Source organism: Sphaeramia orbicularis, chromosome 4, assembly GCF_902148855.1.
Source record: "Sphaeramia orbicularis chromosome 4, fSphaOr1.1, whole genome shotgun sequence".
NCBI lineage: Eukaryota > Metazoa > Chordata > Actinopteri > Kurtiformes > Apogonidae > Sphaeramia > Sphaeramia orbicularis.
Window position 1 is genome coordinate 21,193,041 of NC_043960.1, and position 13,628 is coordinate 21,206,668.

Genomic DNA, 13,628 nt, shown 5'->3' on the forward strand with positions numbered 1-13,628 from the left:
AAACTGCATTTTGCACCAATTATTTACATGTATTGATAGGATTAATGGATCAATAAGTATTAAATAGTTTAGATCAGTAGATGGTTTTGGTTGACGGTAGCTGTTTGGGTCTTTATGGGTTAAACATGAAATATAATTGTTATTTTAAGTGACTAAACTAATAATTTTCCATTATAATAATGAGGAAAAACACATTTCAAGTGTGTGTGTTAAGAATATTTTCACAACATTTTTTGTCACCATATTGTTCATTTTCATGGTGAAATGATGCCTGAAGCACTCCTCAAAAATACCAGACTTAGAACAAAAAGAGTGTTTCTGCAGCCTGTGTTGTGACTCTGGTTATTACCCCACCCCCCGAAGGGGAGGCAAAGGGTATTGTTTGTTTCTTTGTTTGTTTGTTAACTAGCAGCAAAACTATTGGTTGAATTCATACCAAATTGGGTTTATAGATTGCCAGTGACCCAGAACAGATCTAATTACATTTTGGGGAAAATAGGTCAAGCTTAATTTTTTTTATGAATTTTTAAAAATCTTTTTGTTTTTTTTTTCCATTTACTTATAATGGGTGAAATTTCAAATGTCTGTATCAGCAAAACTGTTGATTGCATTCATACCAAATTGGGTTTATATATTGCCAGTGACCCAGAATAGGTGTGATTACATTTTGGGAAAAGTAGGTCAAAGTTCAAATTTTTAATGAATTTTTAATTTATTTTTCTTCTCTTAATTTATAATGGGCGAAATTTCACATGTCTATAAAAACATCATTTTTGTTTCAATTTACTTCAAACTTGGCACATATATAGAGGGAACTGATGTGCTGATATCAGTACATGCATAGACATGATGACATCAGCTGGATTGATGCCAAAATAAGATACAATACCTGCAAGGGGCGGGGTTTGTTGTGCCTGGCACCACTTACATCAGATTAAACCTGACTAATTAACCAATCCAGGCCGTGGTTTTACAAGTTCTCCCCATGGGAATTGATAACTTTACAAGGGTGGATATCCATCCAAAGGCCAGGTGGAGTGCACACCTCAGAATACAAGTGTGAAGATTGATTACACTGGTCAACAACAAATTTATTGTTTCAGTTTTTTGAGCTGATTTAGGATAATTTTGGTGTGCTGAATCCAAAAATCACATTAATTTTGCTCAATCAGGTCAACTTTCTGAACTATGCTACATATTGGCTTTTTAACATTTTTGCTTACATTTATGGGCATTTTCACATCATATGATGCAAAATTCTTTCATATATCTTGCAATAAACGAGTTCTGAAGATTTTACTTTTGCCAATTTATGATTAATGTTTTTTTAATATTACAGGTGAATGAAATGGCTTCGACTAGAAGATCTTGCAAAAATAAGCCTGACATATTCTGCTACATCTGCGGTGAATACACCATTGTACCTAACAGGAATCCTGTTAGAAAATTATTTTTTTCTCTTAAAACCTATTTTGGGTGAGAACTATAGAAAAAAATCAGCTGATAAAGTCACAAAAATGTAATCAATTTTGTGAGAAGATCAAATTTTTCAAAATCAAATTAGCAAAAAAAACCTGACCTGATTGAGAAAAACAGATGTCATTTTTGAATTTAGCGGTGCAAAATGGTCCTAATTCAGTTGAAAAAACCTAGACAACTTGCATGAAACATTTTTTTGTAACCCAGTGTTATTTTTAATATAAATTTCATGATATAACATAATCAGCAATAGTTGACTCAACAGTTTCAGCATCTGGTTTGCACCCGCTACAACTGATTTAGTTTTGTGCACACTTTAGTTTTTATTTGTTTATTCTATACCACTTCAATACAGAAAGACAGAACAGAAACTTGTAAAATCATCTCAGCTACGTATGTCATTTTAAAATATACAGACAGAAAGATGAGTTTGATGACTAAATAACAAAAGAGAATAGGCAACATCTGAGCAAGAAAATAGCCCACCTGAAAAGACATGTAAAAATGTAGGAATGCCAAAGTGTATCTGAATCATTGAGGGATGCCTGACACTGGCATCTATTCTCCACAATCCATTTCACATCCATTACCACAGTGTTTCAAACATTTTTCTGACACTGATGTACTGAAGATGTGAAGTCCAACGGTTGTGACAAGCTTAAATCCTGATCATACTTCTTGTCAAATACACATAGAAACACACACAGAGCACACTGACAACAGCAATAACAAATGTTCAGGCGTCATTTCGATAATAATGTGTGACAGAGAAGTACCAGGTAAAGAAATAGGAGCCGGGGCCAAAAGGTAGAAAAGATTTTGGTAATAAACAAGATTGGTGCTTGATCCAGGAGAAGATGGTGGAAATGGGGTTGTGATTTAAAGGGAAGAAGGAGACATGAAGTGTTTGTGGAGGAGCAAATGGAAGCAGTTTGAGTGGAAGAGTTTTATTAATGGCACATCCGTCTCAGAAAGGGCCGGGCGGTGGCACAGTGAAAGGCCGGGAAGCAAGGCCCTCCATAAAGCCCTGTCATTATGACTGAGAGACGAGGCTTTACAGCAAAGGCAGCCAGACGCAGTTGGCACAGATCGAAAAGGTGGAGGAGACAGAAAAGTGGACTGGGTGGTGTGTCTGTGTGTGATGGGGGATATAGTTTTGTGGGGAGATTGACACTGAAATATGTTAATTTGTCTATCATTCCCGCCAGTGTAAGAGAGAGTGGCACTGCATGTCCATAATAATCTTCAAAGTGAATTTAATCATTTAATGTTTTGTTACGACCTGAAGGTGAAACATACTTAAAAAGGACACAGGAGGATTTGATTTCTTTTTTTTTTTTTTTTTTTTTTTTTTTTTTGTTCGTCGTCATTTTTAATTTCTTTACCTTGAATGCATTTTTTAAATAACCAGAAAACTCCTTTAAAACCCCGTGCCCAAAGTAATAAAGGAAAAGACCAGAGTGGACTTGTTCCCTACATCTTGCAGAAAACCCCATTTAATTTGATTCAGTGGTCACGGATAAATGTGGATCCTTGTAAACCAAGTCATGGGTTCGTTTCTTCCAAGTTTGGCACTTGGATGCTCTTGGCATCCATATGAATGAAAATATTTTGCTCACAACTGACAGGGCAACGAAGACATGAATTCAAATTCTGTGCATAACATATCAATGGTGTGTACTCGTGTGAGGTTTTGTTGTTGAAAGATGTATTGATCTCTCAATTACCATTTTGCATTTGTTCCCTAGGAAGCTAATATGTGTTGACAAGCATTTCTTACCTATCCAATTCTCAAACTGCAAATTTGGTATGGTTGGTCAGCAGCTAACTCCTGCTCAGAAAACATTCATTGTACTAAGGTACACACTGAAACAAACAAATGAACAACTTCATGTTTGTAAGGCGTGGACACAATGGACAACATGCCTCCTTACAAAACTTTGAGGGAAGGGGCTTCGGACATGTTTTACAAACATCCCCATTTCTCCATGACCACTGAAGCAAATTGAATGGGGTTTTCTGCAAGATGTATATAATAAGCTGTAGTTTCATGCCCTGAAATTGCATTTTGATTCAGTTTTTTTTTTTTTTTTTTTAAAGTTATCATTACAGAAATCTGATTGTAATTTTTTTTGGGACATATGGTACGGGGCCAGCGCACCGCTACCCTACCAAAAAAACAAGCCACAAACTATGCCCTAATGGAAAAAAAAACCCCATAAACAGGACATCTGAACCCACCTGGTCAAAAAGAAAAAGCTAACGAAAGGCTAACAAAAAGCTAAACTGCAGACATGAGGAAAAACATGCATGAGGCGGAGCGGAGGCATGTGCCTGGATGTACATGCCCCCCAAAATGAACGCTGGAACAGAGACGAGGAAACAGAGAGAGCGAGCCACGCCCCACAGGTTCTCCACTATATAGCATTCAGTGGCACCAAACTAATTAAGCTCAAGCATATAAAAATAGAAGAAATACTACAAAAGGACAAAAATTTAAAACACAATTAACTAGGAGGAGTATGTACAAAATTATATACAAAAATAGATAAAATAAGCAGAGTTAAAAAGAAGGGAAAGACTATGTTTGTATAATAAAAGGTTCCATTTGTAAGCTTCACATGCGCATGAAGTTTTTTTGCTGGAAGCCAAGGATTTAATGTTAACATTTTCAAGCTAACATCTGTACTCTAATTTCCTTTTTCCACAAGAAACTTATTTTCAAGTTCTTTCATGCCTGTCTTCAGCTCCTCTACAGCAGCAACACAAGCTGCAAATAGTTGAGAAATAAAGTTAGCATCAACAAACGACCAAAAACTCCACACAAGCACGCACGTTTATACATTATTATATATTTCCTGTTATTCATTGTTACGAATAGCTTAGAAATAAAGTTAGCATCAACAAACGACCAAAAACTCCACACAAGCGTGCACATGTTTATACATTATTATATACTTCCTGTTATTCATTGTTACAGATAGCTTAGAAATAAAGTTAGCATCAACAAACGACCAAAAACTCCACAAAAGCATGCACATGATTATACATTATTATATATACTTCCTGTTATTCATTGTTACAGATAGCTTAGAAATAAAGTTAGCATCAACAAACGACCAAAAACTCCACAAAAGCATGCACATGATTATACATTATTATATATACTTCCTGTTATTCATTGTTATATTCCCAACAAAAAAGATGTTAATCAGTGTTTTTGTTGTTTTACCCACAGTTCCTGGGGCTCCTCCAAGACGGGTGGAAGTGGAGGTTCTCAACTCCACAGCACTAAAAGTGATGTGGCGCTCCTTGACGCCAGGCAAACAGCACGGTCAAATCCGTGGCTACCAGGTTCATTATGTACGAGTGGAAAATGGAGAGTCTCGGGGTCTTCCTCTTATCAAGGATGTTATGCTGGCTGATGCCCAGGTATGATCTTCTCACGGTTGCAACTCTTTTATGTCAATTATGCCAAAACATGTCCATTTAAACACAGGTTCAGCTTTTCATATAGGGAACACTGTATCCCCAGGTCTGCCTTTTTACCAAATGGTATCATCATACGGAGAGATTTTGCTTAGTAATCTGTAAAACTGAAATTGCTCAGTATTGGAGACCTCAGAGAAACTTTGACCCAAGATTGTCCCAAATTGTGTTCTTTATCCTTGTTGTTGCTGTGCAAATACTGCTCTTGGATGGGAAGCAATATGGGTGTTCTTCCCTGTTGAATTTCTTTCATATTGCTTCCATATTCTTTGTCACTGCAGCCCACAACAAGAGCTGTAATGAAAGCTTCACTCATCTTGTCCTCCCTCTGTTGCCTCCCTGGCTTTTATTAGTGATGCCCAGACCCCAGCTTTATGGCAACATAGGCCATGAAATGTCTGATTGTGTCCTTGCGTCAAATGCAAAGGCTCGAAGAAAATACTGATAATAGTATTCTGTGCCTGGGGTGCGAGCAAAATTGGCATGAAAACATTTCACCAAAAATCAGCCTCCACTGACAACTAGAATTGTTATTGTGTTGTAATAGAGCCATGTTTTTTTGCTTTTCTTCTTTTTCTTCTCTCCTTTTTTTTTTTAACAATTTTTCATCAATCTAGTGTTGGACAAATGCTGCCAAAGTAAGAGTTTTTGCACAGTAGCAATCATCCAAATAGAAATTATAGCCTTGAAGCAAGAGGGTAAACAACACTGAAAAAGAACGTTGCATGCAATAATACACGCTCAGTGAATGAATTGAAATCCATATTTTACTCATGAATGGATTGAGCCCATTTCATTCAGGCCTAATGCTACCAGGATGACATTCAATATTTCTGGTATTTGTTTGACCAAATAGTTAAAGAGCAGAATCAGTTGAACTTGAAAATTAAAACAAAAAGAAAATATAAAGAAAATAACATAAAGAAAACAAAAAAAAAACAAAAAAAAAAAATATTTTCTGTAGTATAGGGTGTCCCCAAAAAAATTGACATCATTTGAGATGTCCATATCAGAGTGACTACATGGTCAGGAGAAATTATACTTAACAGGATTTATTTTGGACAGAAAATGTTTTATTCTGCAAATTTCAAATGAAAAATTCTGGGGGATGGTGATTTTCTAATTGTCCAAAGTTATTACAAATTTTCAATGTGTGCGCCGCTTCTGACCCTAACCCAGATTCTGTTTTCCGACACAAACAACCTTCCTCTTGAAACTTTTTATGCCACGTCCAAATCTGCTTTCCTGTTTGCGCTTGTTTATGAAATTTTCAAACAAATTTACGTCGCGCATTCACATTTGACTGAGTTTGGGCGTACTTCAATACACAGGACGCCTTTTCTGATGCAGTAAACGGCATGTCTTTTCCTGAAAGCAGAACGATAAGAATGATTACACTTTTTTTGAGCAAAAGAGCAAACATATTTTAACCCTTTCATGCATTAATTATGAGAACCTTAGTTACGATTTTTTTCTTGAACGTTTTTATTCTTCCACAGGCATGAAAAAGACAATGTGATCAAGGTTTTTTTTTCATGGAGTTACAAAAATGTCCATGCATTTAATTTTTGAAATAAAGACACGTTTAAAACCCAGTATCAGAAAGTGACAGGAAAACAATGAAATAAAATAAAATCTGATGTTTTCTCACATTTTAACCTATTCTAATGCTAGTTATTACTCTTTTCATGGAGATAATATGCAAAAAAAAAACAACTATTTTTTTTTCTAACAAATAATTGATTAATGCTGAAACATGTTAGTGCAGATCAGCAAAATTACAGTAATGGTATGAATTACAGTGTATGAGATGATGCATAAGTGTCCACTGTGTTGGCTGATATGGAACTAAAACAACAAAACCCATGAATATACAAGAGAACAGCTGTAGAATAACTGTCCACTGTAGTGACCACTATGCATGAAAGGGTTAAACAAATTATTAGGTAGTAGTAGTAGTGTAGTTTTATTTCGAGCATATAGAATCATCAGATAAAGAACCATACAACATGGTCAAATAAAAATTTTCTGCGCTCGAAAAGGAGTGGGAAGAAGTATAACTTATAGACTCCCATCCTTATTATAAACTAATAATTAAATTAATTCTGCTTTCTTTGCTTTGTTAACACACTTTTTTTCTGTATATTTTTACAATAACACATCTGTACAAAGCATTCACATACACTTTTTTGGTCACCTCACACACAATCAGATTTCAGCCCCTGGCTCCAGCCCCTATCCATGCATACCTCATTCAGTCTCCTCCAACACCTCCGCTCTTACAGAACAGCCCCTATTCATATCTATCTGGCTAATGTTACATTTCCTAGTGATTTATGGTAGTGACAAAACAGTTTGGCGGTGAACTTTCCATCCTAATATAGCTAATATAGCCAAGCTCTGGCTCTTCGTTTCCTGTACAAGTGCTCCATGCCTTTGAGAACGCACAATTCATGCACAAAGAGGGGTACGTGCAGAGGAGGGAGGGACAAAAAGCAGTTGAGTTTGATAGACATATCACCGTTCAATCATTCGATTGGGTGCTTAAAATGATTTGAAGGTGTTTTTTCAGTCCTGTCCGTTTTACAGGCGACTGAATTTTTTTTATTTTTGTGTTAGAGCATTTAATTAATTGGTTGTAATTGGGGTGTGAAGGGGATTTTTTAAAAAATGCTCCAAGAAAACATCTCGCACCCCACCTTTAAATTCTAATGATGAATTGTGATAAAATGATGTCAAATTTTTTGGGACACCCTGTATGTACAGGGTGGGGAAGCAAAATTTACAATGAACATTTAGTTGTTTTTTCTCAGCAGGCACTACATCAATTATTTTGAAACCAAACATATATTGATTTCATAATCATACCTAACACTATTATCCATACCTTTTCAGAAACTTTTGCCCATATGAGTAATCAGGAAAGCAAACGTCAAAGAGTGTGTGATTTGCTGAATGCACTCGTCACACCAAAGGAGATTTCAAAAATAGTTGGAGTGTCCATAAAGACTGTTTATAATGTAAAGAAGAGAATGACTATGAGCAAAACTATTACGAGAAAGTCTGGAAGATATTATTAAAGAAGAATGGGAGAAGTTGTCACCCGAATATTTGAGGAACACTTGAAGTTTCAGGAAGCGTGTGAAGGCAGTTATTGAGAAAGAAGGAGGACACATAGAATAAAAACATTTTCTATGATGTAAATTTTCTTGTGGCAAATAAATTCTCATGACTTTCAATAAACTAATTGGTCATACACTGTCTTTCAATCCCTGCCTCAAAATATTGTAAATTTTGCTTCCCCACCCTGTATGTGTTAGAGCCTTCTCATTCCAGCCTTCTACTGTAATGGCAGTGCTGATGAGCTAACACTGATCTGACCTTAATATCTGATACTGATATAGATCATCATTATTTACTCAGTAACATGGTTAAATGTCTGCTGGACCTGCAAACAGCACACTTACACAGCTCCGGCTTGTCTCAGTTGCTCTGTAACTTAAGCTGCAAAGAGCTTCTCTTTCTTCTGACCTAACCAAAGCCAGTGACCTATTTCTGATACCAACCCTCTGCTCCCAAACCTCTAATGCCTCCATCTCTCACAATCCTATTTCTTCCCTTTCTTTTCTCTCTCTTTCTTTAAAAATATATTGCTTTCTCTCCTGCACTCTCCTTTTTGGCGGGGGGGTTAGTGGGAAACGGACGATACAGCTGAATATGTGAGTACCAAGTTTCGCCTGAGTGCTCTGTATAACTGAAAGGATATAAACAGCGGCTATTGCATCAACCTGGCTGGATTCACAATTTACACAACCCCACCAAGCTTTATTCAATAGGTTTGAATAACAAACTTGCTCAGAGGTTTCACCTCAGCTGTCTGGCCGGACAAACTCCACACTATTGTAACGCTACTAATGAAAAAAAGGAAACTTCTATTACCAGCTTGCCTCTCCAAAATGGTGGCTGATGCAATATCCACTGCCCACTGTGCCTGGAATGCTAATGGTACCTGTGTCATGCTGCGTGTCGATACAGTAGACTCTGTTTTGTCTTGTGCTCTGGTGCTGTGTACTTTTTTTTTTTGTGTGTGTGTTTTTTAAGTTTCTTTTTTGTCTTTGTGATGTGCTTAACCATATTATTTAATCTCATTTTTGGTGACGTAGAATTGCAGTGGTGTTTTTTAATGCCATACCTTTGATCTTTACCTGTACCTTGTATTCCTGAAAATGCCAAGATTTAACTTAAGACAATATCCTGTAATGCACAAATCCTAAAACCGTCATCACAGCTTTAGGGATTATTCGCAACATATTTTACCCCAATGTTGAACCCAGATTTGAAACCAAAGTCTATCTGCTTTACGTGAATACCATCTCAATTACAAGACTGTGCTTATTGCTCATTTACCTTGGAGATACAAGTACTTTCTTGCAGCCCATCGCTCTGCCAACCAGCCTGTTAAAAACCTCATTCTGCATTCGTTCAAACCCGCTCCTTTGAAAGATTCATTAGAATTGATCGGAAACCTCTCTTTGAAGAGGACTCAAGGAAACTTAATGGCTGAGGTAAAAAAAAAAAAAAAAAAAAAAAAAGAAAAAAGGAAAACTGTCAGTGAATGGCCAGGATGTCTTCAGCCTGCATTTATCATCAAGTTAAGTTGTTGATTGGAATATTGCTGAAGGGTGGTGTGTGTGGGAGAGGGGGTGGGGTTGGGGTCCATTTACATACTTAATATCCCTTCTACACCTTGGCAAGTCTCAGGATTTACTTAATGGAATGGTCTCCCATAACACAGGGGGAAAACGTTATGCATGCCTCAAGAAAATTAATAAAGAGGAGGAGGCCAGAAGACACTTCACTGAGATTAACATTCAGCAAAAGGCAGTTTGAGCCGCATGAAATAGGAAAGAAGTCATTAAAATTTCAGGACACAGTTTGACATTTTCCTGTTTCTGTCTATTCCCTGTCTCCCATAGGAAATGGTCATTGGAGGACTCAAGCCAGACACCACTTACTCCATCACTGTGGCAGCATACACCACCAAGGGGGATGGAGCCCGGAGCAAACCCAAACTGGTGGTGACCAAAGGGGCAGGTCAGTAAACAAAGAAAACCTGTATTTATTTTTTTAATCCAACCCTTGTTTGTTTCCATCCAGCAGGAAAGGTTCACGGAGCATAGGGATGGTTCGAACATTAAAAAGAACCACAGCACAGTCCTTTTAACCCAATCTAAAAGCTTTTATACAAAACAGAAAAACAGAGATAAACTAAATAAGTACATGATAATATCTAAATAGACGCCTTGTATAACCATAAATCATTCAGGGAATTTATTTAGCATTAATTATTTGTTATCTATCTGCTTATTTTCTAGATCAAGGAGGTGGTGTGAGATCTTTCAGTCACATTAGTTGCTTTTCCACTGACCCTCAAATTGTGCAAATATAACTTGTTCCTAAAAATTTACCTTATGGAAAAACGACAGTTTCGCCAAAAGTCTCATTTTTCAATTAAAAGTTTTTGCAACTGGCAAGAGGTGGTTTTTCAGGTGTAGCGCAAATGGTATATCACGCAAAACTGCAATGGAAGGACCTTTTTTTGCAACTAGAGTCAGGTGAATTTTTAAAAAAATGGATGATGACGTACATTACAAGCGAAGAAGAAGACGAAGAAACATGTATGTGTGGACACACCAGGAAACCCAATCATTTTTTAATTTAGTACGAGTTAGAGGAGTAATATATAATAATAATCAATGTATCTGTAAATCAACACCATATTTACGCACGTCGCCATGTTTATGGAATGACTTCTCGTGTCGTCTTGCGATAATAAATAAACAAATCATCGCATTTGTGATTTAATGGAAAAACCGACATTACGCACTTGTGTTTTTTCGACATTTAGTAAATATCGGTAAAGTTTTGCGCAGATGTCCAATGGAAAAGTGACTATTGTGACCACTTGAAAAATCCAGTAGGACTATTGTTATGAGCTTACAGGGTGAAACACTGAAGGCTATTGTCTACACACTGCAAAGCTCTGTCTTCTCACTTTTCCCCTTGTTACCACCAATAAGCTCACTACTTCAGCCTCTCTGGAAACTAAGAGCTTACCATGAACATGAGCTAAACCTGGAAGGCTGGCTCCCAGAGAGTGTGAAAACATTACATAAAAATTTTAAAGCGTCCAGTCCCTCATAGTCACGAATATAAGGAATTTCCAGTACAGCCATAAATAGACAATATACACACTCAGACTTCGGCAGCGCTTATATACAGGCAGTCATAAAACACTAATTAATATACCACAGTCATACAGACTCATATTTTCTGTCACACACACACACACCATCAAATTGCTGCTATCCTGTCAGGTGTGTCTATTACAGGTGTCAAGGAGCGTGATGCTGTCAAAGGGTCTTGAGTGAGTGCTGTCACTCTTCGTCGTCCTGTCATGGCCATCTGAATGATATGCCAGTCTAGTGCATTCTATCTGTCCCTCAGAGGGAAAGCCTCTACTTTTGTATTATTAAAGTGTAGAGAAATAGGCTGTGCTAGAGGGTGAAGATAAATAGAAAAGGGGAAAGGGTGAGAGGTGCGGAAAAGGCGAGCCTCAGCAGCCTCTCTTTGGAGGCAAAGTGGCTGTCCCCCTTCCTTCCTTCATTCTCCCTTGTAAATAGCAGAGTTCCCACTGGTAATTGGACTTTTCAGGCAGCTGGATTCCTGAAAATTAAATGTAGAAATCAATTTTGATGTGTATGACACAGTTTGGTGATATTCTCTGAACCACTTCACTAAGATATTGTATTAGTTCCCATGCTATGACATTGTATCTAATTGAATAAATCCCAAAGATTGATCTCAGCATATAATGTGTACGCACGAATATGTAGTACTGTTTTGAGCTGTTTGTTCTTCACCATGAAAAGTGATTGTCTTTATGGCTTCTCTTCAAAAATACTTTCTCAAGTTTCTTTCCATGGTGTAAACACAGTCGTAAAGTCTTTATTTATGGAACATGGCACTTAGACGTGTGATGCAAGTACATGAAAAAGTCTCCCACATCAATGACTGTCTTAACATGTAAACGCTTTAAAGACACACACAAACACAGATGACTTATGCAACAGCTTTTCACACAGACAAGCAAACAGTTGAACTGTCTCCAGAAAGCATGATGTCATAGTTTTGTTCCTTTCAGTAACCATAAAAGCCTAAAAAGCAGCTTCAAAACAGAACATCGTGATAAAGGCAGCCTGTTTCCGTGCCACTTAGAAGTCGATTCACATCAATGCTCAAGTCTTTTCATCTTCCAGGCATTCCAAAGAGGCTCTCTGGTAGTTTAGTTTATCATAAAGTATCCAAAAGAATCTATCTCAGGATTTGGTGAGATATAAAAACAAGAAGAAGTGCACACCTATTTGTGAGACAGAAAAACAACATTTATTCTTGTTGCTGGAAGTGTCTTTGTTTGGTGAATGAAAGCCAGGTTTGAAAAGTGCCTTTTCATGACTTGTACTTTCCAGATTCTTCCCTTGAGGAAGTTAACCATGGTCAATGTGAAATAAAGTTTTGCAGACAGCCAAAAAGGAGTGTGTATTGACAAAGCAGTAAAATGTTTGTCTGAAAGTAAGTTGGGAAATAATTCCTATCTGCACATTGAAAAGTTTTTGATAGTGTTGAAGACGTGGAAGCAGTGATCTTATATTCTGCTTCAAAACAACAGGAAGAGAACGAAAGATCAAAATGGGGTGGGTCTGTATGACATAAAAACATGATTGTCTTTTCCCTCAAAATGAAGAACAACATAGGTGTTTTTGTGGTAATATGATGGAACCAGAGATGACAAGAGTAAGAGGAGACACAAAACAAGACTGGACTATTGACCTTGGCAAAGGTCTACCTTTCTAGTTTGTTATATTATACTTTTCTGAAAGTCAGATTGAATATAGGTCAGACATTCTGTTGTTAGATAGTCACTGAAGACATTAATAGGGCATCTCAGCTCTGTTCCAACTTGACAGCTTCGAAACTCACGTCACCCACCTTCACACCACCTCATTTTGATCGTTGCATCCTGTAAAAGTGTTGCTTGTGTGTTTCAGTGTGTGGGCACTTTTTCTAATGTTGACTGCAGACAGCTGTCATGAAAAATCAGCCTCAATCTACTCATTCCATTTTTTAGTAACTTATTATTATTTTGGCTGACTGAGAACATATCAATGCACTGGCCCTGTACCTTTTCCCCTACTACTTTTTCCAATATATCTTGCTGTCCAATTGGGTCATGCAAAAATTGTTGCAGATTTGTCCCCATGACATTTTCAACCCTCCAATTACCAGCCCTCCATGAGCCCCTGCAACACACACATACACACACTGTGACGGAGAGCAGACCAGCCGACTAAATTAAAATCCAAGGAAAATGAAGATGGGAGAGTGATGGATTTGTCACAAGCTCCAACATTTAAGAAGAACTCATACCTCAGACATGCCCTTCGATGTGTTAAATCTCCATATAGGACAACTACAGGTTGATCCATAGGGATTTTTTTTTTTTCTGGGAATGCACCGATTCCCACTACTAGTATTGGGTATCGGCTCCAATACTCAGTGTGTATACTCGTATTTGTACTTGTAAAAGTAATCCGATACAA

At 37.3% G+C, this 13,628-nt stretch overlaps 1 protein-coding gene across 1 annotated transcript in view; it reads left to right on the top strand.

Annotated features, from left to right (window-relative positions):
* Nucleotides 1-13,628, top strand: part of ptprsa (protein tyrosine phosphatase receptor type Sa) — a 317,356-nt gene that overhangs the window by 237,715 nt on the left and 66,013 nt on the right. The window contains 3 exon segments of the mRNA XM_030131459.1: nucleotides 4,718-4,911; nucleotides 8,661-8,687; nucleotides 9,945-10,062. Of these exon segments, the coding sequence (XP_029987319.1) occupies nucleotides 4,718-4,911; nucleotides 8,661-8,687; nucleotides 9,945-10,062 (339 nt within the window).